Genomic DNA, 26,597 nt, shown 5'->3' with positions numbered 1-26,597 from the left:
TATATTTTAAAATAAAGTTAAGTAATTAATATATAACTCAGGTAAAAGTGATTTCCCTACACCACTGCTTTAAAAATCATGTATACAGATACAATACAGATAAGGATTTCCTGCAGAAAATCCCACTAGAAATATTACATTATTATTAAGTTGGTTTTACATTTTTGCTATGCAACAATAATGTAAATAAAATCTTATTCTACTTTTTTTTAGTCAGGGCAAATTTTAAACTCCCAAAGCCATGGTGTGACTGCCAAAATAATAATTACCATTCTAGCTGTTTTAATGTTCTGAGATGTCAAATATTCGGCCTGGGAGGCTTTTAAAAACTGACCTTGCTGCTACTTTCCATTCATTAAAGTCCAACCTCTGCTCACTGGTCACACAGGATAAATGAAGTTTCATACCATCTTTACTCAGAAGAAGATTCATTGTTTGCTTCAATATGAATTATTTGAAGATCCACTATTTGTCATGCCAATCATCATCTCTGAAATCTAATTTACTTGCCTAATTCACATGGCCAATGTTTATAAATGTTTCTGTCAACATAGCAATTTTAGAGATTAAAAGCACATTACAACATTCAGGGGTTTGGAACCTGGTGTAACGACATTAAATTCAGAGAAGTCCAATTCTTAGTAACAATAAAAAGACTGGCATTAGTTTATAGAAATGTACTTTATGTGGAGAATGCTTCTGCATACACAAATCTAATTAGTGTTCCAGCTTTAAAGGTTACAAATGCCTTTCTCCAAAGAACCATTAAAATAAAAGTCTCTAAACTTCAAACTTAATGTTGCTGCTTACTGGTTACTTTTGTTACTAGTATTTATTCATGGATGAACTCACAAATGGAAGTGTACAAACTATGTTACAGTAGATATGTTAGGTATGGATTATTCACATAAATTTCAATAAAGTCCTTTAAAAACCTCTTGAATGAATGGTGATGGTGACATGCCAACACAACACGTGTTAATACATGCATTGTGGTTAGAAGACCCCTGAGAATTGTTTTTTGTTGATATAGTGAAATCAATAGAGTGATAGCTACACTCAGAATCTCTACTTTCATAGAATATACAATGTACATGAGAAGTTCACTGTGGGTTTTTGGGAAGAGGACCTTATGTTTTGCGTTGTTTTTTTATGGATATATGAAAACCATGTTAATGCTGAACTACAGCCTTACCTTCAGTGTAGCACATGTATGCAGGATCTCCTGTACAGAAATCATTTAATCTAACTTTACTGCACAATGCAAGCTTCTCACAAGGTCCATTGGATGATGTAGCTAATGACATAGAGCCCGCCCCTTTTCCTGGCTGGAGGACGTTCGGTATGTAGCACTTTCTTCCTCAGATTTACTGTCCCTAGCTCTCCATTTTAATCTATTTTAGATCAGTATCACATGTGGGTGTTACTTAGATCGGTCTGCATGCAACTGTTGACAACCTAGGAACACCCACTCCTCAAGACTGACATCCACACATGAAGAAGTTTTGACATTTGTATAACTCGTCTCAGGAGCCAGCTTACTGCTTGCATCAGAGCTGAGGGCTATTAAAATGAGTACTGAGGCAGGGTGATGTGATGTTTTCATGAAGCTATACACATCACTATGCCAGCGCATCACGAGTCATAATCTGTCTGCATTGCATAGAGACCCAATGAGACCAAATGATGATATTACTGTGTATAAAACAAGATATTTAATGAAAATGGAAAGGTTTTATATGAAAAATTCTTTAGCATGTTGATGAGGAGGAAGGGAGGAACTAGGGAAGGAAAAATATAAGCAGATTACAATTCAGCTTTAAACACTGACATGTTACATTTCATAATCATGCAAATTAATGTCAATGGGTGATAAAAGATCCATGCTCAACATGAGTTCTAAACAATAAAACTGATGTGTTGTAGCAACATTATAAGTATCCCATTTCCTCACTTTTTAGTTGCTTGAAAAGACGCCATCTTCAATGTTATGGAACAATCCTTTTTACAGACTAAAGGCAAGTATTAGTATTTGTTTTTTGCAACCTATTGTTTTGGATTTAATAATCTTGTATAAGTAGTTTTGAGCAATAGTAGAATATAATGTATCATGTTAGCCATTGGCTAACTTACGTTGTAAAAAATGCAAGCTTTTGGGATGACTTAGATCTCTCCTTCAACGTTAGTTAGATAGTTGAGCGGTAAAATATAAAATGTATAAAAAAAAATACAACTGTGTTTTCTTGATACATGCATGTGGTAAAGGCTGTTGTAAAACATTAGGCTATACAGATAGGGATCCATTTAGAAGGTCTATTGGGGTAAGTGAAGTAAAGATAAGAAACAATGCACACTTGATACCCCTTTTGAAATGTTCAGAGAAACCTCAGAGAAGTAATAAAGTACAACCAGTATTACAGCTATTGTTTGTGACACACTTGGTTGTTTTGGACAGAATATATCTATAGTTATCAAAGATAAAATTTGTTTTTACATTTCTAAACTCATACCTATCTGTACAGCCTTATTCTTTACAACATCCTTTACCACTCACATGTGTCGAGAAATAAATATTTTATTTTTTGAATATTATGTATTTTATTGCTCTTCCTTGTAACTCTTTGTATTAATGTGTGGGATTTAAAACAATTTTTTGAAATGTAAAGCCTGAAGAAGGGATCTAAGTTACCCCAAAAGCTTACATCATTAATACCTTAAAGAGTAACTCCAATTATGTTGATAAAAGCAAAATCCCCTCTGGATAATCAATGTACAATGCATGGATTTTAAGAAACTTTGTTTGCTGCTCTGAAGAAAAATGTCTTTGCTGTGTGTAGAGTAAATCTGAATGGGAGTGACTTTTTCATTATTAATCAGTATTCTAATGAGGAAAGTTGCGGTGTGAGCATCCCCTTAGACATGATTAACTCTTTGAGAGTATCTCGCCAAAATAAAAATTTCCAGGGGATATCTACAATTTGACTTATCCCTTAGCACAGACTTCTAGAAAAATCAGTGAACCAATCACAAGCAGGAAACAACATTTCTGTGGGGGTTCAATATACAAACTTGAATTTTACAGAAAATAATAATACTGCAGATTGAAAAGGTAATTTTTAATAACATTACATTACAATATGGCTCTATAGCAATCATATATTGTATTTTATTGTTTTATTTGCTATAATTATTTCCCATAAAAGGGGGGTACCCTTTAAGTTAGGCAGTTAAGGGTATAACATAAACAGGTACTTTTGAGTAATCTTCATGGTGATCTTAAACACAGAAAGACTTCATATAAGATAATATAAATTATTTTGCAGTCTTAAGCTGGGTACATACGGGACGAATATCGGGGGCCTTTTCAGACATTCGGCCTGTGTGTATGTAGGTCTATCTGACAGAAGACAACCAGCCAATGGCAGAGAGTGCTGATCAGAGTGTTCTGGTGGGGAGTGGGAGGGGGTGTCCCCACCTCCCTGTCAGAACACAACAGCTTAGCGTGGGGAGATCGCTGTACCTATTCGTATAGTGAGAACAGTGGCTCCAACCGGAGCTGACAGGTTTTTTTTTTTCGTCCAACCCGCTGGTGTGCCAGGCTTTAGTCTCTGCTCAACTGGGGTTCTAAATTAGCCTAGAAGCTTATCCAGCATACACTGTTTGATGCATGTTGGGTGACTGGAAAATCTTCCAACAGTCAGTTGCTTTTTAAATCAGCTATTGTCATAAATGTGTGAGTACTTGCCATGTATGAGCTATTCTAAAACAAAAAATCACTCAATATAACAGCTTCGCTGATTTATTTCTATTGTTTGGGAGATTATCTGTTGAGCAATGAGATTGCATAGATATTTCTATATCCAGCCATGTATGTCAGATTAATTGTATCTGTTTTCCTAAAAACAAAATATGTTATTTGCTCAATAGGTCAAGCTTAAATTTACGTCCAGGAATTAACTTATACCCTCCTTCCCCATCCCAGCCTGCTTTTTTGTATGAGCCATACAGAGTTTCAACTGGAGTTGGAAGCTAAATTACTTCCACTGTGTCCTCGCTTTAAACGTTTAAAAAAAAATAGAAATTTGACATGTTTAGGTTAAAGGTGTCTTAAAAAGAGACAGCTATGAATGAAAATTCACGCATTTTCTAGCTATTTGAGTTATCACCCTTTGAGTGAGATAAAAAGAATTATCCATTCTTGATCAATGATCATGTGAACTATATTCATAAAGCTATGATATGAGTGAATGCTTAGCTGTTTGTCAAAACAAATAATGGTCCAAAACATCTGCCTTTCAGTTTCTGCAGGTGTATATACACAAAAAAATATATGTAAAAATTATAGTCTATACTCTAGCCATTTCCATAAGCTGTGAACACACTAATGGTTTTAGTGTGACTTATTTTTCCATCTGGCATCATAGATATTTATCTACACAACAGCTGATTCCTCAAAAGTCTTGTTTGTAGAAAATGTGCATAATTGTATGTATTAATATGTAAATTTCCCTTCATCTCACCTGTTCCTGCCTAATAGTAGGCAATTTGTAGCACTAATGTCAAACTTCATTCCTGAAGGGACAAGATGCATCTTTATCAAAACAATTAAGAAAGTAAATAGAACATGTGTGCAAAAGAAAACTTACACCTGCTTTCTCTGTCCTATCTGTGAGGATTCTGTGAATATGTCAGTGCTGCTGATAGTCTGACACTGGTAGGCTGGAAAACAGTGCTTAACATCATATTATATTATAACATGGCCTTAATGTTATGCACACATCTAATATAGGTCTGTTTGTTGAATGTAACATTATTTCCTTGTCAAATATGTTTATTGGTTTTGAACATATAGGATGTGAACAAGCAACAACCAGCAGATATATTGGTACAAAGGAGGTTGGGAAAGCATCCAGTTACAATGATTTAGAAAGTGCCAGTAAGAATTGTTGGTGCATTAGTATAATACCCTAGGAATCTAGTAGGTAATCAGTTGGATCTTGTGAGAATAGGAATTAAAAGGCAGAAAGAAGGATGGATACGTATGAGTACAAATCAGCTTACTAGTAGTTAAAGGTCTTGCAGTCCAGACATAAACCGATGAAGCTAATGCAGGTAATTGCATATGAAGCAAACAAAAAACTGTATAAATACAGAAAAAGGTAATGGATATAAATAAAAGGGGTAAAAGGGAGAGAAAAAAAGAAGAAAAGAAGAAGGAGTAGGGGGAGTGGGACGTAGAGTGGAGGGGATTCCTACAGGTAAACCTGAAGATTACCCAGAAGGAGGAGAGGAGTGAGAAGATTGTAACATTATTTCAATGTAATTTGAGCAGTTATCACAGATTTGATATAATTTCTAAATTTGCATTGAATGCTTTCCATGATGTTTCCTAGAATGCATTCACAAATATGACTATACAATATTTAAAAGTACCACAACAAATATTCTTGTGATTCCGAGCCATGACTATGTTGAATGTTAAAGCTGAACTTAAAAAAAAATCTGCTGGCTTTCTATGAGTTAAGTCTAACGAGGTGCATGCCACCTTGTGGAATTAGTTATTTTATATACAACTGACTGTTTTACTGAGTGCTGTTTTACGGAGTCTTCTCTCGCGCACACACACAACAGTTCTGCCCACCCCTCCCCTCAACTGTTCTTTAACTGAAGGATTTGTATTTTGTGAATGGGCTCACAAAATACAAAGTTCTTTGTAACTGGGCAGGAGGAGGAGAGGGGCTGGCACAGTACAGCTATAGCTATGCTCCCATCACTCAGTTAAAATGTAAACTATAAATTAAAGAGATAAGTCCACATCTGATATGCACCTTGTTGGACTTAGCCCATAGTAATCTAGCACGTTTTACAAAGTGGCTGAATTCTAGGAATACAGCATTTACAAACTGAAGGTTTGGACTGTAAACACACGATTTTACTTTTGCTGTGTGTGTCTAATAGGGAAGATTTACCTTCACTTCCTGCCTCAAGGTACACTATGAAATGGGAAATCTCTCCACAGTAAGGAAAGTATTTTTCTACATAGCTATTGTAACGACACCCCGACTATGAAAGGGGTTAAAGTCATTTAGGAAACTCCCTTCCCGAACACCAAGACAGCGACCAAACACTTCAATCAGCTGAACAAGAAACCCATGCAAATAATTCTCTCTCAAGTACGAGACAAGGCTCTGTATTGAGGGTCAAGCAGGAATCTGATTCTTTATTTTGAGATCTCACACAAATATATACAGCAAGATGAAAATACAACCTGTAACCAGAAACGTAATTAACATGAGCTAATTATCTCATCAGCCTAGGTGACATGACCTTTAGGACAGACTTCACATCTCCTAGCTCACCGACTATACAATGCACATTATACATCTCAACACAGAACTCCTTCATACAATTGCAGGGTTAATTAGCACAATGAGTGAAAGACTTTTAGAAGCTGTGACAAGTCATACTAGACATTATAGCAGACAACAGACAGGTGGCTTTAGTTGATGACATTAGCATCTCCTCACAGTATGTGTCCCAACAGTATGAATCAGTCACTATTTCTAATTTGGCATATCCAGGGTCCCCAGAGTCTGTGTGTTTTGGGGGACATGGACCTGAATCTAAAGTAACGCCACCTCAAGGGTCCCCAGGCATACATCTCGCAGAGTATTGTTTCCTTATAATCCATGGCCCATAATCGGAATGCAAGAAGCTAGCATTCAGCCCTCTCCAAAAGCCTCTGTTCCGGCTAGGTCTGTCACAGATGTCGAAAGAAAAAGTATCCCCTTTAAAAGTTTTTCTCTCTATTTCTGACCTTGAGACAAGAAAATTTCAGACTTTCCCTAACTTTCAGTCCCATTGACAATGATCATTGGGAGAAGTAGAGAGGGTGAACCTCCCCAGATGGGACCCAGGCAGCAATAAAAAATGTGACAGAGGGTCTAGCATTTCTTTACTCTATCTAAGGGAAATAAAATGTCTTTAAATACAAATAGTGGTTTATTTACTGAAGAACTTGGCAATGTTCCCACAATAAATTGTGTGAAGATTCACTTCAGTTATCCAATCATATGCAGATATAACAAGTAAAAAGGCTCTACGTTTCATATGATTGGATGGTTAAGTAAATGTTCACAGTTTATTGGGTGAACATTCTCAGTTCTTTAGTAAAGTAGCCTGATTAAATTGCTTGTAAACCTCTGAAATGAACAAAGAATATCCTTCTATAGCATGCAATTGCCTCTACACTAGGCACCTAGTGGGATTTCTCTCTGCTCTGTCATTCCTCTACTATCTGCATGAGTCACTTCTAACAGTCTAAGCTGATACCAGACAGCCCCGCGTTCCCTCCCTCACACAACAGGTGATTGACAGCCTCAAATGTGGATGTTTCTCTATTAGACTGCATAGAGGGGGTTGTCCTTTCCTTCAAGTCAGATATCAGATTACACTCAGCTCTCTACTCTATGCTGTGCAGTTTGATCATCAGATCCCTATCCCCTGCCTCTGGAAGCTCGGAAATGCTTTGTAAATTAAGAGAGCACTGCAGATAAACAGGTACAACTTATATATTTTTTCATCTCTATGTATCACCTGAGGGCAGTCACTTCAGTGAGTATACTGTATGTAAGGGTTTACAACTACATAAATACATATACAATACATACTTTTATATAGTTTCCAACTCTTTTGCCATTGAAGAGATGATCTTAAAACCAAATGTGCATATTTGTGCTAAAGAAAGTGCATATTTCAAAAATGCAAAGTACTACTGGTTGTATTGTATACCATAAAGTAGAATCTGATTATTATGGGCAGATTTCAATATACAGAAAGATTAAATATTCTAATGGTAAAATAATTATCTCCTTTGTCCCCTCTTGTAAATCAGCCCTTTATCCAGATATATATAATCCACACACGTTACACAAAGAGAATATGGCAAGCTACTGTTGTTTTTCTTTTTACAAATAAACTGGCTTCAAAATCAATACAATGAGAAAATGAATTAGCTAATACCCAGCATCATATTCCATGACCAGTTTACTTCTATTCTAAAGACTAATAAAATTAGTGTAAGAGTAGGAGAAAATTAGCTCATTATTAACCTACTCAGAGTGAAACATTTGTTCTAAATGCTAATTAGTTGATGAGTGTATCTAAATTAGTGAACTTTGCTGCAGTATCAGAAAATTTAAGACCCAGCTACTGTACTAATTTCTTAGCTAAACACACAGATTCCCCATGTAATAATATACTATCTTCTGTTTGCAGAAGAAAGTTTTAATTACGGCAACCTTTAATCTCTAAACAGCATGTATTCTGGATAAAATCCCATTTCTTCAAATGGCCTTAAGTTCATAGTTTTAAGCTAAAGTTTTATAAGAAGCAAAGAGCCCTTTTAACAACGACATTTTTCTAATTTCACGGTTCACCGATCAGTCAGTAAAGATTTAAATAATTCAGAAAGTTAGCCTATTCTGTTTCTTTTTAGAACTTTAAATCAAGGGAAATTGTTTGACGTTTAATATGTTTAACCCTTTTAATAACCACTCATGATTATGTTGGTTTGAAGAAAATGTTATTATAATGAAGGTGAATAGCAGTCAAGGACTTTTCTGATTAGTTTTTAGACCTTTGGCCTTTCATATAAAACATAAAAGCATAAAAGACACTGTAAGGAAAAATGACATTGTATGCTCTTTATTTATATTTAAGTATAAAAAGGAGATGTATGCTAACTTCAGAGTTTATAATATAAACCCCTGTAGCAAATACATTTTATGACGAGAGATCAAAGTCCTCTCACATTTTCAAAGAACATCTCAGTATAATAACAATATTATTTTAGAAATTGATATTCATGAATTACATTGTACCCTAAATGTTGAGGGTTGTAGTTAATTCTAAAAATGTGTGTGTTTATGTGATAGATATAATAAATAGATGATAGATAGATTTTAAAAAAGATAATTTTTTGGTTAAAATGACTATTAAAATAACTATTAAAATAATGGGACTCTTTTATGCGATATTATATACTAAATTATGTTAAATTTACTGTGTAAAACAAAAAAAAACGGAATTATAGTATTATATGGCCCGTTTAATTAGCTATTTTTAACTACCTTTAACTATATAGGACTATTTTATATTTTCTTGAGCAGCCAGCAATTTGGGCATTTAGCTACTTTTTACATGTTCTCTCTATCTCCTTACCACCTTATAATAAACTCATTAAATAGAGTAAAACAAAGGCATGCAAATGCCTAGCGCAGTATCCACAGCACTTTATTATAGGATGAAAAAAGTACATATCCACAAAACAAAAGATAGTAACAATATTCATCAACCAAGGAATCAAAACATCTAACATGCAATGGAACCCATCTGGTTCAAATGGATGTCATGACAACAGCTGATGCAATTCAGGGGACATACCCCCTTCTTCAGAGAAAAACTGGTCTATATAAATCCACATCTCATATATAAAGAACCTATTGTTAATCTCTTTAACTCAAGTGATGGGAAAAAGGAGGGGTTAGAGAATCAACCTACACACCCCAAGGGGCTGTCACAATTAAGCAAACACAACAATTATTAGTGAAATGTCATATATATATTCATATATATATATATATATATATATATATATATATATATATATATATATATATATGCATTTGAGCAGCTAGACATGGTGAAGACAACTTGCTGAAGTTCAAACCGAGCATTAGAAAGGGTATTTAACTGACTTTTGAACGTGGCATGGTTGTTGGTGTCAGACGGTCAGAGTATTTTAAAAACTGCTGATCTGCTGGGATTTTCACACACAACAATCTCTAGGGTTTACATAGAATGGTCCAAAAAAGAGAAAATATCCAGTGAGCGGCAGCTAAGTGGATAAAAATGTCTTGTTGATGCCAGAGGTCAGAGGAGAATGGGCAGACTGGTTTGAGATGATAGAAAGGCAACAGTAATTCAAATAACAACTTCTTACAACCAAGGTATGCAGAATACCATCTATAAATGCACAACACATCAAACCTTGAAGAAGATGGGCTACAGTAGCAGAAGACCACACCGAGTGCCACTCCTGTCAGCTAAGAAACTGAGGCTAATATTCGCACAGGCTCACCACAATGGGACAACAGAAGATTGGAAAATGTTGCCTGGTCTGATGAGTCTCGATTCCAGCTGAAAAACTCAGATGGTAGGATCATAATTTGGCGTTCACAACATGAAATCATGGATCCATCCTACCTTGTATCAATGGTTTAGGCTGGTGGTGGTAGTGTAATGGTGTGGGGCGGATGTGGAGAATGGTTCGTCCCGAGCGTGAGTTCGGGCCAAACATTGGCTGTTTGGAAGTTCTCCGAACAATGAAATTATAGGGTTGTTCGGCTGTTTGTTCGACCCGCTGAACGACCACAATGCACTGAGCCACTGCACAGTGCATTGAAAGCCCTAATTGGCTGAAGCAATGAAAGCTTCACCCAATCAGGGCACAGAGCACTGTCAGAGCCATGATTGGACGCTGTCATGATGACTGTATCCAATCATGGCTCATTGCCCTTAATCCCGCCCCACACTATAAAAGTATTCTTTCCATAGCGGCCATTTGTAGTGTGATAGTGGCATGGAGAGAGATAGAACAGGGCTCTGTTCAGTGCTATTAGACAGTTAGTGTGCTATAGTGTTCTATTCTAATTTTGTTGTTAGTGTACATCTAGGGATAATTCAGTGTGAGTGTAGTGTGACCATTCATCTTTACATCAGAGATATTTCAGTCATTGTGAGTGTAGTGACCACCATTCATCTTTAGATTAGTGTGAATGTAGGGATAGTTCAGCCAGTGTGAGTGTAGTGACCGTTTAACACATTATATTTTATTGCATTACTGCAAGTTTTTAACGCCATATAGTTCTGTGCATTCTGTGCATTACTGCAAGTTTAACACCGTATATTTCATTGTGTTACTGCAAGTTTAACGCCATATAGTTCTGTGCATTACTGCAAGTTTAACACTGTATATTTCATTGTGTTACTGCAAGTTTAAAGCCATATAGTTCTCTGCATTACTGCAAGTTTAATGCCATATAGTTATGTGCGTTACTGCACGTTTGACACAGTATATTGCAGTATATTATAGTGTATCCGTGGAGTGTGTCTGTGTTGTGAATACTCAAATTAAAGTACACCAAACACCACTTTCCATTGATTAAAGTGTATTCATGTAAACTTTTACACATCTTTATTACATATTGTTAATAAGCACCTCCCTCTCCCCCATCATGTCTGGACAGGACAGCAAGGAGAGGCAAACGTTCCCATGGCACTGTAAGGGGGCCAGCAGTGTATGTGTCCACAGGCAAAGGTGGATGTGGTCAGTCCTCAGGCAGGACAATATTTCCTCTGTTTAGTGATGTTGCCCGTGCTATCCAGCCACAGCATGCAGAGAAGGTGGTGGACTGGGTTAACCATGCTCATCCTCTGTTACCTAAGCAGAGATTAGTATGCAGTCCCCTGCAGCTGCCAGAGTGGCAAAAGCAGCCTCCTTGTCCACAGCTATTCCTGCCAAAGCCCCAGCATCAGGCTTGGAGGAGTCAGCAGAGTTATTTGAACACAGTGCCAGCCACTTGCCCCTTGACAATGTATAGCCATTACTTAATTCAGATATTGGTTCTGACTCTGAGGTTGAGGAAGTGAGGAACATGAGCCTACAGAGAGAGGAGAACAATGGTACACAAATTGGCAGTCATGTTCCCCCGGCCGCAGCGTATTGCCAAGTTGCCTCCAGTGGTAATAAGGATGGATGAGATGATGATGAGGCCACTGACTTGACTTGGGTGCCAGATAGAGCAGAGGAGGAAAGTGAGGGTGAGGCACAACCCCAACAAGGCAGCCATCATGGAAGAGTAGAGAGCAGCCACCCTATTCCATCACATTGTGGAGCTGTTATCTACCAGCCCACTTCCCACAGCTCAGCTGTCTGGACCATTTTTATTACATGTGCAACCAATTGCACTGTTGCTATTTGCAAATTTTGTCTCAAGTGCATCAAGCGTGGCAAAAGCACCAACTAATTGGGTACCACATGCTTGACAAGTCATTTAAACACCCACCACTCAGCCTGTTGGCAAGAGCACCTGAAAGCCACACAAAAGTGGCACAAATCGGTCCCTCCTCCTTACCTCAATCTGTCCCTGCTATACCTTATAACCTCTCAGCAGCCTCCACTGACAGGGATGATGGTATAGCACAGGGTGTCCCAGGTCCTTGCAGCACATATGCCAGCAGCACACCACCAGCTGTAGACTATAGCCAGCAAATTTATCTGCCCCATCTGCTACAGCGGGAAAAAAAAATACTAACAGGTGTGGAAAAATTGTTCTTTGGGTGTTAATTGTGCCCATGAAACCTACACCAAAAAACATTCTTTCAGATTAAATCAACACCCACAACACTAGGCAGCCTAGAAGTCCTGCAGAGATTCCACATCCCATCATCAGCATGATGGGCTTCATAGCTGCTGGTAATCCAGGACTGATTCATTTTGATAAAAGTTAGATGGTCCAGAGAGTCTGTGGACAGGGGTGTTCTATGATCAGTACCAAAACCTCCAGCAGCACTGAATGCATACTGGGCAAGTTCTGGCCAGTGGTCTATTCTCATGACCCAGTAGGCCAGTAGATCGTTGGCTGGAAAGCTCTCCATCTCTGTTTTCGCCCCTAGATAATCGTCCACCGTGTGATGTAGACGCTGCTGATGGGATGTGGTAGCTGACAGCCCTGGGCGGCGAGGACCAAATAAATTCAGAAATGCATCACTTAGGCGGCCGCCTTTTCCACCGCTCCTCTCTTGACCAACAGAAGCCTCAAAACTACATTTTCCATGACACTATAACCTACCAGAGTCGGGAAAAGCATATAGAGTTGATAAACTGCTAATTAAGGTGTTCTCAAGAGATTTCATTTTCTGCACTCTCTGTGGGGACGGGATGAGTTCTGAGACTTTCCCCTTATAATGCTGGTCAAGGAGGGTTGTCAACCAATAGTGATTCTTTTCCTTTATGCCATGTATTCTTGTGTCCTTTCACAGGCTTTGAGACATGAGGGAGTCCATGCAACGCAAATTTGTGGAGGCATAAGAAGCAGACTCCTCAGGGTCACTGAGGATTACAGTATCTGGAACTGCCTCCTCCCAGCCACGTACTACTCCCAAGGGTTCTCCAAATGGAAAACCATCTCTTAAGCCTCATATGCACAATAGGATTTTCCAACGGGAAATGTGTGATGACAGACTGTTGCTGGAAAATCTGGCCGCTTGTATACTCCATTGGAAAATTATAGAATTTTCCATGGACAAATGTTGGATAGCAGTTTTTAAATTTTTCTGGGGACAAATATCTGTTGTCGTATTTTCTGAGCGTGTGTGTCCATCGGACAAAAGTCCAAAGTACAAACACGCATGCTCAGAAGCAAGGACGAGCCAGAAGCGGTCGGTCTTTTAAACTATCGTTCATAATGGAGAATTAACTTGAAATGCAGCACATATTCTCTTCTTCTTTAATGGGGTAATAATAAAGCTGCTTTGCTGGTTGATAATGATGGAAATATTGCAAAGAAAAATTGAAAATCCTTTTTTTCTAGCAATATCAAGAATAATATAATTATGCTTTTTTTTGCCACAAGTTACCACATCACCATTAGCGTGTAGTTTTTAAGATCAAAAATACAACTATGTTGGCGCCCCTTGTCAATTTTACGTTATTTTTTTTTTTAAATCAAACTACCTACTCCCAAACTGTTATTTGAAGTAAAAAACATAGCCAAGTATTATTCTACCCAATTTTTTATTGTGCATTAAAAAAAGGAAACAAAATTAGACATGCTATGTGCCAATAGAACTTAACCAAAAAGTGCATTCTTTGCATCCAAAAATATAGAAAATATACCAAATCAAATCTTTATTGAACCAAAAAAAGAATGTCAAAGCAATAACTCCAAGGTCAATAATAAATAACATGCTATAACCTCCGATTCTGCAACATGTCTGGTTGACGAACGGTCACGCAGAAACTTAATAAAAAGCATGAAATGAAAAGTGCAAATCAACACTCACCAAACTTCTACTAACACGAAATTAGCAGAAGGAGCCCAAAGGATGGCGCTAAAGAGCTGAATGAACCATGTAGTACGTCAGTACATTCATGTTTGTTGGCCGAAAATTCCTTGCCATTTATATGCAAGACAAATTTTAACCTGACTCATTGAATAGCCCTTTGAAAGCTTAGGGGGTACTTGAGATTCATAGGACAATTCAGCAGAGGAGGGCATGGAGAAGGAGGGGGTGGAGCTGCCAACACTCACATCATCATCAGTTGTATGGAGACGTGGGGGCACAACAAACTGCAGCACTGAGCCCTGTCCTGTATCCTTCCAAGTTGCAAGTAGAGTTACCCAGTGTCCTATGAACAAATTATATCGTCCCTGCCCATGCTTGCTGGACCACGTGTCAGCAGTAACATGGACTTTGCGGCTGACTGCCTTGCCCAACAATGCCACAACACTGCCTTCCACGTGATGGTAGAGAGCTGTTATGGCCTTAAGTGAAAATAAATATCAACTGGAAACCTGCCATTGTAGTACAGCACATTCTGCAAATTCACGGAAAGGGGTCAGAACCTACCAGGTGGAAAGGCAGAAGTTGTAGAGCCAGAAGCTTTGACAAGCTTGCATTTAGATGCTGGGCATGTACTGTCAAACATTTTTACACATCTGTTTGACAAGTGCATATCATTGCAATTTTTGACAGCAAGGCCAATACTTGCTTTCGTCAAGAGTACCTCTATAGGATTACATTGTGAAGGCACCACGACACCCAAAGAACAATTTTTCTGCACCCATTACAGAAGTAGAAATCCAAAGTCTGTGATAGAGTCACCAAAATTTATCAAACAAATCTCTAATCTTTTTTCCTGTGCACTACATTGTGGCCTCATCATACAGACTGGCTCCCTAAGCTGTTGCTTACAAAATAAAGAATACATGTACAATTCTAAGTATTATTACTGACCATGTTCATCCCTTTATGACTACAGTGTACCCATCTTCTGATGGCTACTTCCAGCAGGATAATGCACCATGTCACAAAGCTCAAATCATCTCAGACTGGTTTCTTGAACATGACAATGAGTTCACTACTCCAATGGCCTCCACAGTCACCAGATCACAATTGAATAGAGCACCTTTGTTATGTGCCGGAATGGGAGATTCACATTATGGATGTGCAGCCGACAAATCTGCAGAAACTGTGTGTTGCTGTCATGTCAATATGGACCAAAATCTCTGAAGAATGTTTCCAACACCTTGTTGAATCTGTGCCACAAAGAATTAAGGCAAAAGGGGTTCCAACCTGGTACTAGCAAGGTGTACCTAATAAAGTGGCCGGTGAGTATGTATATATATATATATATATATATATATCTCAAAAAAATGAAAGGAACACTTTGAAAACACATCAGATCTCAATGGGAAAAATATAATTCTGGATATCTATAGTGATATGGACTGGGCAATGTGTTAAAAACTAAAGGATGCCACATCAATTGATGGAAATGAAAATGATCAACCTACAGAGGGCTGAATTCAAAGACACCCCAATACTCAAAGTGAAAAAATTATGCAGCAGGCTTGTCCGTTTTGCTGAATTCTTTTTGCAGATACTCAAAATGGTACTCAGTCGTTTGTATGGCCTCCACAGACTTGTATGCATGCCTGACAACATTGTGGCATGCTCCTAATGAGATGATGGATGGTGTCCTGGGGTTTTTCCTCCCAGATCTGGACCAAGGTGTTCTATTGGATTTAGGTCAGGCGAGTGTGGGGGCCATTCAATGGTACCAATTCATTCATCCTCCAGGAACTGGCTGCATACTCTTGCCACATGAGGATGGGCATTGTCGTGCACCAGGAGGAACCCAGGACCCACTGCACCATCGTACGGTCTGACATGCTGATACTTAATGGCAGTCAGGGTGCCATTGTCTAGCCTGTAGGGGTCTGTGTGTCACTCCATGGATATGCCTCCCCAGACCATCACTGATCCACCACTAAATTGGTCATGCTAAAAGATGTTACAGGCAGCATAACAATCTCTATGGCTTCTCCAGACCCTTTCACAACTGTCACGTGTGCTCAGGGGGAGCCTGCTCTCATCTTTAAAAAGCAAAGGGTGCCAGTGGCGAACCTGGCAATTTTGGCATTCAATGGCAAATGCCAATACAGCTCCAGGGTTCCGGGCAGTGAGCACTAGAGGATGTGAGCACTTGAGTTTAAAGGCATTTTTTGAAACGCAAAAAAATGCATTTAGAAGTTGAGTTTACAGGCATTTCAAGCGCCAAATGCTTCTAAACGTGGCTAAACACGGTAACTCGCATTTAGCTGGGTTTCGTTTACAGGCATTTTTCATTTTTGGCTATTTTGGGAAACAAAACATTTCTAAACGCTAAACATGGCATGTAAATGCGCCAAAACAGACGTTTTAAACATGGGTTACTATCTGTCAAATCATTCAGGAGAGGTTATAAAAATGTCCCGAGTACATGAAGCCTAATGCCCCATACACGCAGTCGGAAATTCAGATGGAAAAAGTCAGATCGGATTATGTTGTTGGAAAATCCGATTGTGTATGGGCTCTATCAGACTTTTTCTGTCGGAAATATCCAACGGAAAAAGTTTGAGAGCTGGATCTAAAATTTCCGACAACAAAATCCGATCAGACTTTTTCTGATCGTGTGTAGAATATTAAGACACACAAAGTGCCACGCATGCTCCGAAAAAAATTGGAGACGAAAGCTATTGGCTACTGGCCTCTATGTAGCCACGTCGTACGTTTTGTACGTCATCTCGTTACGAACAATCAGGTTTTCCGATAACTTTGTGCGACCATGTGTAAGCAAAACAAGTTTCAGCCAAAATCCATAGAAAAAAATCAGACGGATTTTGTGGTCGGAATGTCTGACCGTGTGTATGGGGCATAAGGCTGTTTTTTTTACAGCACGGCTGTGTTTAGCCTTGTATATCAAGACTACATATGACTTTGTTTTTACACTTCAAATTTCAGGGTTGCAGACTATAGGGGTTGATATACTAAAACTGGAGAGCAAAATCTGGTGTAGCTGTGCATGGTAGCCAATCAGCTTCTAACTTTAGCTTGTTCAATTAAATTTTGACAAAAAAAATGGAAGCTGATTGGTTTCTATGCAGAGCTGCACCAGATTTTGCACTTTGCAACTGTAGTAAATCAATCTCATGGTGTTTTCTATCACTAAATGTTACATTTTCTCAGAGCACAAATAGAGGAATGGCACATTTCTGAAAAAGCTATTTATACTTAAAGTAAAGCTATAGGCAACATTTGTTTTTTCATTTTGGATAAAGTAAATGAGGTTTATTACCCCTGTCAGATTTTTTTTTCACCATCTGTGTCTCATTTCTGAGATTTCCCTTCAGTTCCTGTCCCATATCCAAACAGGAAGTGAGAGGAAATCACTGCAAATTAAGGAGTTTCTTGTGGACCCCCAGACCATCCGAACTAGTGTCCCCATTGGAAGATTTCCCCTCTATTACTTTTTCAGGGACAACCAAAAATGTGTACTTTTCTTTTACTTCTACTTTCAATGATAATAGTAAACAGGACAAATAGAGAGGGTGAATCTCTTAAACAGAGACACAGACAGCAATAAAAACTGACAGGTGTTCTGATCCCTCTCCACTCTATTCAAAACTAAAGAAACAAGTTTTACCTTAAGTTATACTTTAAGTAGCATATCTATTTTGTGCCACAATGTTTTCACAAGGGAAGGCACTGAGGGAGAAAAGAAGGGTGTCTGATTTAGATATTTGAAGTCATGAAAGTATTGGGTACACAGAGGAACCTATGTTCTTTGCAAGCAAAGGACTAGGGCCTTTGGGGTTTTGGAGGGTATTGAATTTTTTGCTTGAAATGTGGACATCAAGGTCGAAAACCTTGGTAATAGATACCATATTTTCATGTTTATGCTTCCATTACATATATTTTAATTAACCTAATTTTCCTCCTACATTTGGATAATATTGGCAAATGTAGCAAAAGTAAGGCAAAAGTAAGGCCGCGTACACACGGGCGGATTGTCTGCCCAACTAAGTTCGTCAGACAATCCGACAGACAGTCCGTCCAAATTTTGAATGAACGGACTTGACCACACACGATGAACAGACAGTCCGCTGAAAACTTGCGCGATGACGTGTACAGCACGTATGACGGGACTCGAAAAACGTCCAATACACTGCAATGCAACCTTCGGCCGTGTAAATCCTTTCTGAGCATGCGCCATACTTAGTCCGTCCAACTTGCCTACACACGAGCGGACTGTCCGCTGAAACCAAGTTTGGACGGACAAAACCAAGTTTGGACGGACAAAATTACGGAAATTCCGAAAGACTAAGTCCGTCAGACTGTCCGCTGAAATAGTCCGCTGAAGCCCACACACGAGCGGATTGTCCGCTGAAACACGGTTCAGCGGACTAAGTTGGGCAGACAATCCGCCCGTGTGTACGCGGCCTTAGTGTAGCAAAAGTTAAGGCAAAAATATTGATTTTTATGAATCTTTTAGTTTACGTTATGTTTTATTGTTTTCACAGTCTATTTGACAATTTGCCCTAAATTCAGCATTGTGCTCTTCATCATATAGTCTTCCATGTTGATGGGAAAGGATTAAAAGAAATACAACTTAAAAGTAAACTCAAGACATAAACATCCTTGTTGATCTACTCATCCACAATCCAAAAGATTTAGGTCAATCCTTAAGGTCCTACGTTTATAAAATTATTGACTTTACTGCCTTAATGTAGTGATGAGCTGCATAGGTTCATTCCTGTAAATCAGTAGTGATCAACAAGTAACAGGATGGCTGATGGTAATGTAACACATCTTGTAGATCTCCTGATCTACAACTGGATCATACTTCTAATACTGAATAATAAAACATATCTAATGACAGTCTTTGGAAGTGTTTTATTCTCTGTGTACTTTTTCAAAGCGTTTACCCCAAAGCAAGTTTTTCCTGCAGTAGGGTCCACTCTGATCACAGTTCAGCTCCGGCATGATCTTTTAGTAGCCTTGGGGACAGAACTCAACAATGTTCAGTGTCAAGCAATGACAGACAGGGGTAAATGAAAGGGCTTCAAAGATGCTTCACTGTCTATTGCTCTTGCTGAAACTGGCATTCATCCAGGTCTTGCCTGCTAACACCACAGAAAGCAGCAGCTGGTGAGTAACATTAGCAAACAGGGCCTGAGGGCTACCCATGTTCTTGCTCTCTGTTCACCAACTGCTATTCAGTAAAACAGCTGGATCAAAAAAGATTCAGTCAAGATGTAGTTAGAGCTTTATGTGTACAACTGTTTTGATATAGATTGTCTGCTAGAGGCAGAGTTAATGATAGCTTTGCAAGGAACATATTTGACTGCAAGTGAAACTGGTATACGTATTTATTTTTATACAGTACTTACTTTGAAAGGCTACAGTAAATGTACAGGCTGGTAATCCCACATGGTGAGTGACATACAGAGAAGAAAGTGATTTCATCGAGATCATAACAGGATTTAGTAATCTGCCATAAAGCAGATCCTCCTTATATCTGGAAACAATGCTGCTTCTGTCAAGGGATTTCCTTTCAGCAATGTATGTGTGTGTATATATATATATATATATATATATATATATAGCCATACACACTGTATGCACATTATGTGTATGTGTGCATCTGAACTGTATAAAATAATATATACATTTATTATACCATTTTATGTAGTTAAATATACAGTATTCTGTAGTTTCTAGAACAGATACTTGTATTTAATACAAAGACTGAAATAAAAATAAAAAAGCAAAGAGAGATAGCATAATTGCCCTCAGAAATGAACCATCTTCCAGGCATCATCATCCTTTAGTACAGGGCAAAAAATTAAAAGCAGAAATCCAGTAAAAAATGGCAAATCCTGGTTTTTCTTTTTTTTTTATAACTAATTATATCCACAGAGCATTTACATCATTCAGCATCTACACCTTGGCAAATAGCTAGAATGTATAATGTTTTACCTGCAGCAGGGTTCCCAAGAACTGCAAAAAAGTCCCCGGAAGTGATAATAATGGCGTATGTCATTTCTTTATTTGCAGTGAATCGAGAGTGTTAATAATTTCGATCAGATTAATTTTAAATGTTACATTGGTTAATGAACCCTACCTGAAAGAATATGTAATTGTCCAGTAAATCAGATATTTTATTTCAGTCTCTATCTTTAACTGAATACAGAATCTTATTAGTTCCAATAGTACAATGCACTTTCTTGACACATTGCTAAATCCCACAATACAGCTGTATGCATGTGTATGGAGGATGCATTATTTTGTAATCTGCCTTAAAGTGTATAGACAGGCAAATCAAAAGCAATTAAAGACTAAAATAATTCCAAATACTTGCCCCAGTGCTGCTTGCATAACAAAAATCCTCGATATTAGGTCACATGATCTCTGCTGACAGAAATAATTAGCCAATCGGAAACCCAATCATCATCTTCAACGACTTTAATTATTAATCTCAAAAAGACATTTGATATGTTTTCGTATGCAAATAACTTCAGGTTCTGTAGTTGATTGCTCTAACCCACCTCTCATGACTGGAATTTTGCTCACCATTATGATGGTCAACTTATCTAAACAACAGTAAGTTAAGGGAGTCAGGATTAGCAGGCCATATCCAAAAAACATGGACGTTTATTTCTATTGGTATAGCAGATTGTCATTTTCGCCAGTCCCAGGACACTCTACTGGTAAATAAAAACTGGTATGCAAACAGTAGTGTTGCATTACATTTATGAGCTCACCAAGTGATACAGCAAATTTCAGAAACTTTCTGGTAGTGATGAAGCTTGCCCACCTCCAAAACTTTCCTATTTGCCAGTGAGACATGGTACTAGACCAGGGGTGCCCAACCAGTGGCCTGGGGGCCACATTTGGCCCGCGGAGCCCTCTGATGTGGCCTGTGACCTCCTGCTCAGGGATGGTGGTTTGACAAGCCCAGATCGCAGGTTGCCGACCCACCATCCCAGAGCATCAGTGTTGTGAATGAAGCAGGCGGTAGAGAAAGCAAGAAGCTGCAGAGCAGAGCCACATAAGCTGCAGAGCAGAGCCACATAAGCAGCTCCTGTTACAATCAATACCAAATTCACTCTGCCTGGGACAGCAACAGCCAGGGAAAACTGAATTAAAAGTGTGTTTGTTACTGAAATCAGTGTATGGGCATATCTGTTCTTCAGTGATTACTAGGCTGCTGTTAAACTAATCCTGCGCCTGCGGGTTACCTGCACTGAGCCATAGATTTCTGTTATTACCTGTGGGTTTGGTGCGCTTTCAGAAAGTCAGGATATAATAGAAGTCTATGGCAAAGTGCACATAGCCTGCAGGAAAGCCACAGGTGCACATGGTGCATCAGTGGGAAAGCAGCCTTAGGACCCAATCAGACCCTCCATTCACCTCTATGTCCATTTACCCCTGCTTACCTTCAATTCGATACACTAAAAAAAACAAAAAAAAATTAAGGGGAACCATCCCCTTCCATCTGATTGAATTGGAGGGCCCATAGAGTAGCTGTGTACATATCCGTTCTGCATATGCAACGTACATATAGACCTGTCATCTGCCCATTACACTTATTTTGGCCCGTGACCAGTTACCAAGTTGCTTTGATGGCACTTGCTCATCAAAAGGTCGGGCACCCCTGTACTAGACCATTAGTAATGCATGGGGGGGGGGGGCAATCCCTACCCAGATATGTTGGAGTTTTACCCATTTAGAATAGGATGTGTTTGGCATGTATTTACTCAACACTACCTCATGTTTTATATTGTGCAATTAAATCGGGACTAAATTGCGTGTGTGCAATAAAATAAATTTTAGTGTGGTATTTTTACTGAAAATATCGATTTGACAAATCAATATTGTGCGACATAAAACATTGCCACTACCATATTTTTCGTTTAAAGAGCCTCTACATTCAAAAACTATAAAATTGGCGGTTTACTTAATTTTATAGCAAAAAATGCCGATTTTAACATGTGCGTGAAAAATGAACTGATCTAGAAGGAAACTGGTAAAAGGGAAATTATTATATTTTGAATCAATTTAACTTTTTTTAGCTTATAAGCTTTTAAAATGTTGTTTTTTATTATTATTTTTAATAGAATCTTTGTTTTACAAATAAACATTTACTACAGGATAAGGGCCGGTTCACACAGCGAGGCGATGCGAGGCGACACGGCTCGCCTCGCCTCGCTCCCGCAAGTCGCCCCCGTTCTGTACAATGGAACCGTTCTGAGAGGAGCGACTCGAGTCGCTCCGACTCAGAAAAAAGGTTCCTGTACTACTTCTGGGCGACTTCGGGGGCGACTTGCATTGACTTCTATACAGAAGTCCTCTGCAAGTCGCCGCTGAGGTCCCCGCAGGTCGCGGCGAGGCAAGTCGGAGACGCCTCGCCGCGCCTCGCTGTGTGAACCGGCCCTAAAGAAATACTAAAAAATATTGTTCTCATTAAATGTGCCTGATTTTCATAAACAAATGATCCCTAGTATCCATGCTTTTCTGTATGTTACTTTAATTTGGTATAATCCATTATTATTTTCTGTGGATTTTAAAGTACCGGTAAATTCGCTGAGGGATTAAAAAAAAGTTCACTGCTAATATGAGATGTAGTATGCCTATGCCTTTACCCAATTCTCAAGTTGCCAGATTGTTGCAAAGGCAGAATATTCAGAACCAACTCACTTTTGGGATGCCTGCTTCCCCCACAATGTGCTGTGGTTCCAGCCATTGCCCTATATATCACTACTGGAGACAGACCAAGTAAGCAATACGTCTCTTCTCTTGCAAGGATCTTTTTTATTTTTAATTCTGTGACAGAATCACTTTAATTTACCACTCAAAACAATAATCTTAAATTCCCAAAGGTATATTCAAATTTACTAAACATGCCATTATTTAGGACCTAGCACTTTAAGCTAGCTATACGTGGATCAAAATTTGTCCCATTTAGCAGGGACCAGCTAAATTTCAATCCAGGTGTGGCCACTGGCTGAACAGAAATTGATCTACCGATCAACTTTTTGTCAACCATCCTGTTGGTATTTTCTTGCTTTTTTTGCTCTGCAGGCTGTTCTGTATATTCTGATGGCAGAAAAACTGACCCCGTTATGAAAATACAATGACACAACAGAGAGGATTCCTGCCTCCACATCATATATGACCAGATTTAAGCTTCTCTGAGGCAGTATTTTGTGCAATAGGCTTAGTGGTGAAACATTCTTGGAAATTATTTGAAAAACATTAAACTTTCTATGTAGTTTTTGAATCATGCGCCATTCATAGATTACTATTGTGTCTTCCATAATCACCTATTATCAACCACGTTAGATGAATTTAAATAATTTAACAACTTTCTTCTTTTGCTATTCTTAGTTATACTGTATATATACACTGATCTAAAACAGCCAAAAGGGAAAAAGAGTAGAGAACTTTTATAAGACAGCCTTGGATAGTTACTACAATAACAGCTTTGCATAAATTGCAAACTTAAACAGGGATATTTGTGTTCTAAACTTTGGCAAGAAAAAAGCCATCCTGATATTTTATTTTTTTGACGCAACCTCATATTTCTATCCCTAATTTACTCGAAAACTTCAGAACATTCAGATATATTTCAAACCTAAAAATAAATTTCAGCAAATCAGAGGACCTAAACATCTCACTAACAAGCAATAAACTTCAGTTATCTCAAAGAAACTGCCCATTCAAATGGGAAGAAAAAGTGTTGAAATTCCTATAAATTTGACTCACACCTGACCCTAAAGAACTTTTCAACCAAAATTTCTCCCCTCTACTAAAACACATTTTATCAGACCTTAAAAAATGGCACAGGAGGATTTTCATGGTTTGGGAGAGCAGCAGTTGTCAAAATGGTCATCCTCCCTAGACTTTTGTACTGTATGCATGCCCTACCAATTAAATTACCATCCACCTTTTTCAGAAAAAAGCCATCCCAAAAATATAAAGTAGCCACACATAGTTTGACATTTTTGTATCACATGATCCATTTGGATACCTTTCTGTTGCAATCAATGGATGACCTTAGCTTATAAACACTAGAGAAAAAAAAATGGCTGAAATATTTATGCTTCTGAAAGACCTCTACCAGAAATTTCCCTCTCACAACCTGTCTACCTTCTTGTGTTTGTATGGCTGTATGATTTTTATACTATGAAATCAAATATGCAATGTGCAACCCATAAATGTCTATGCTTAAACATGTTTTTTACATCTAAATTTATTGTTTGGAAATTGTCTTCTTTTTGAACAGATGCAGGATTTGCAGAATTCAGACAGAAGTCAGTATTCTCACTCACAAATGGCAAATATGAGGCCAAGAGTTCAGACTCAAGACATACGACAAACAGCTATGATGCCTCCTGGTCAGCTGACTACCATCAACCAATCACAACTTAGTGCTCAGCTTGGTTTAAATATTGGAGGAAACAGTGTTGCACATAATTCTCCTTCCCCACCAGGGAGTAAATCTGCCACACCTTCGCCATCTAGCTCAGTCCATGAAGATGAAGTGGATGATACAACAAAGGTATGAAGAATTTTGTCTGAGATTGTTACTTTAATGTAAATATTGGCCAAATTTGAATTCTATCTTTTCTTAGCTAGTTCTTTTTTTTTTTTTTTTGCAGGCTTACTATTACTATACTATATTATGAATTTGCACATAGGTCCCTGCAACCTATGAAAACATTCCATTATTATGGGTTACCTTTACTGAAGATATAGCCTGTTTTCCATGGTGCCACTAGAGGGTGCTGTTTTGAGATGGGAGACCTGCAGGATGTATTGCTGGATTGGGGTTTTTAAATAAAAAAAATAGATAACACGTACTTGCTCTGTGCAACAATATTGCACATAAATAACACTTTTCTCTTCTTGTCACAGTCCCTGCCAGTGTTGTGGGCTCCTCCCCTCCTTCAGCTGCCTCCTGTAGAAAACTAGGTGCTAAGGAGGCCTCTGTGCTTGCATCCATGTGTGCTCCCACTGGTTCCTGTGCCAAGCTGTGTGTGTGTCCATGAACACATACAGTGGCAGTAAGCCATGCCCCTGCTCCCTTCTCACAAGAGTTTGACTGACAGCAGCAGAATCCTATGGTCCACTGGTCCTCAGTTTCTCCTCTGAAAGCAGGAAATAAGGGGAGTGAAACTAGAGCAGAAGCCAGTGTCGGAGAAGTGACATAGAGTCAGCTAGGTGTTTTAGGCTGGTGGGGATAGGATAGGTAGTGGTGCATTTTCTACCTCAAGGCAGAGGATGCATTAAGGTAAAAAAAAACATTTAGACTTTACTACTTTATGCTATCACGTTGGCATGTGTTCAGAGGCTGCTGGGTCTAGTATTAAAGAGGTATGATTTTAAGTGAAAATGCAGTTGTCACTTAACTGGTTCCTACCCAGCTCACGCAGATATACTGCGGCAGAATGGCTCTCTTGGGTGAAACCCCGTACGGGTATGTCCTTCCCCTTTTCAGCCACCAGAGGGTGTTTACCGCGGGGGAGGCGATGCGCGCAGCTGATGGTCGCAATCGCCGCCGGCCACGCGCAATCACATGCATGAGCGCCAGCATGGGGGTTTGTGTGTGTAAACACAAATCCATGTGTTGTAAGAGGAAAGGAGACATGTCATTTGTTCGTAGTAAGTAGGAACAGCGATATGTCTCCTCTCTTACTCAGTCCTATCCCCATACAGTTAGAACACACATTTAACCCCTTGATCGCCACCTAGTGTTAACCCCTTCCCTGCCAGTGACATTTACACAGTAATCAGTGCATTTTTATAGCACTGATCACTGTATAATTGTCAATGGTCCCAAAAATGTGTAAACGTGTCTGATCTGTCCATCGCAATGTCGCAATACCACTAAAATCGCAGATCACCACCATTACTAGTAAAAAAATAAAAAAATAAAAATGCCATAAATCTTTCCCATAGTTTGTAGACACTATAACTAGGCCCATATTGGCCTAAACTGATGAAGAAATGTTTTTTTTTTAATTTTGGGGATATTCATTCTAGCAAAAAGTAAAAAACATTGTTTCTTTTTCAAAATTGTTGCTCTTTTTTTGTTTAATGCGCAAAAAATAAAAACCGTAGAGGTGATCAAATACCACCAAAAGAAAGCTCTATTTATTTTGGAAAAAAAGGATAAAAATTGTGTTTGTTTACAGCATTGCATGACTGCACAATTGTCAGTTAAAGCAAAGCAGTGCCAAATTGTATAAAGTCCTCTGATCAGGAAGGGGTAAAGTCTTCCATGCCTGAAGTGGTTAAACTGATTGTGCATTCTTGTAACATTGTAATTACCGTTTACTGCTAAATCTAGAAAATTTCCCAATGCAAATTTGGCCTAGTTGCTAGGGATAGGACCATTTCAACATATCTCCCTAGTCAAACAC

At 38.6% G+C, this 26,597-nt stretch overlaps 1 protein-coding gene across 9 annotated transcripts in view; it reads left to right on the top strand.

The window, feature by feature from the left end:
• The window catches only part of TOX (thymocyte selection associated high mobility group box), a 304,338-nt gene that overhangs the window by 213,975 nt on the left and 63,766 nt on the right, over positions 1-26,597 (top strand). For 7 of the 9 annotated variants that reach the window (XM_077492743.1, XM_077492747.1, XM_077492745.1 and 4 more), the window contains 2 exons: positions 1,962-2,018; positions 24,458-24,733. In XM_077492743.1, coding sequence (XP_077348869.1) covers positions 1,962-2,018; positions 24,458-24,733 — 333 coding nt within the window. The remainder of the gene's footprint in view (positions 1-1,961; positions 2,019-24,457; positions 24,734-26,597) is intronic. The other 2 variants (XM_077492744.1, XM_077492750.1) reach the window with 1 other exon arrangement.

This window comes from Lithobates pipiens, unplaced genomic scaffold (genome assembly GCF_037356315.1).
Source record: "Lithobates pipiens isolate NorthernLeopardFrog02 unplaced genomic scaffold, aLitPip1_a1.2 Scaffold_19, whole genome shotgun sequence".
NCBI lineage: Eukaryota > Metazoa > Chordata > Amphibia > Anura > Ranidae > Lithobates > Lithobates pipiens.
The sequence above is the reverse complement of the archived record's forward strand: the minus strand, read 5'-3'. Positions and strand labels throughout refer to the sequence as shown.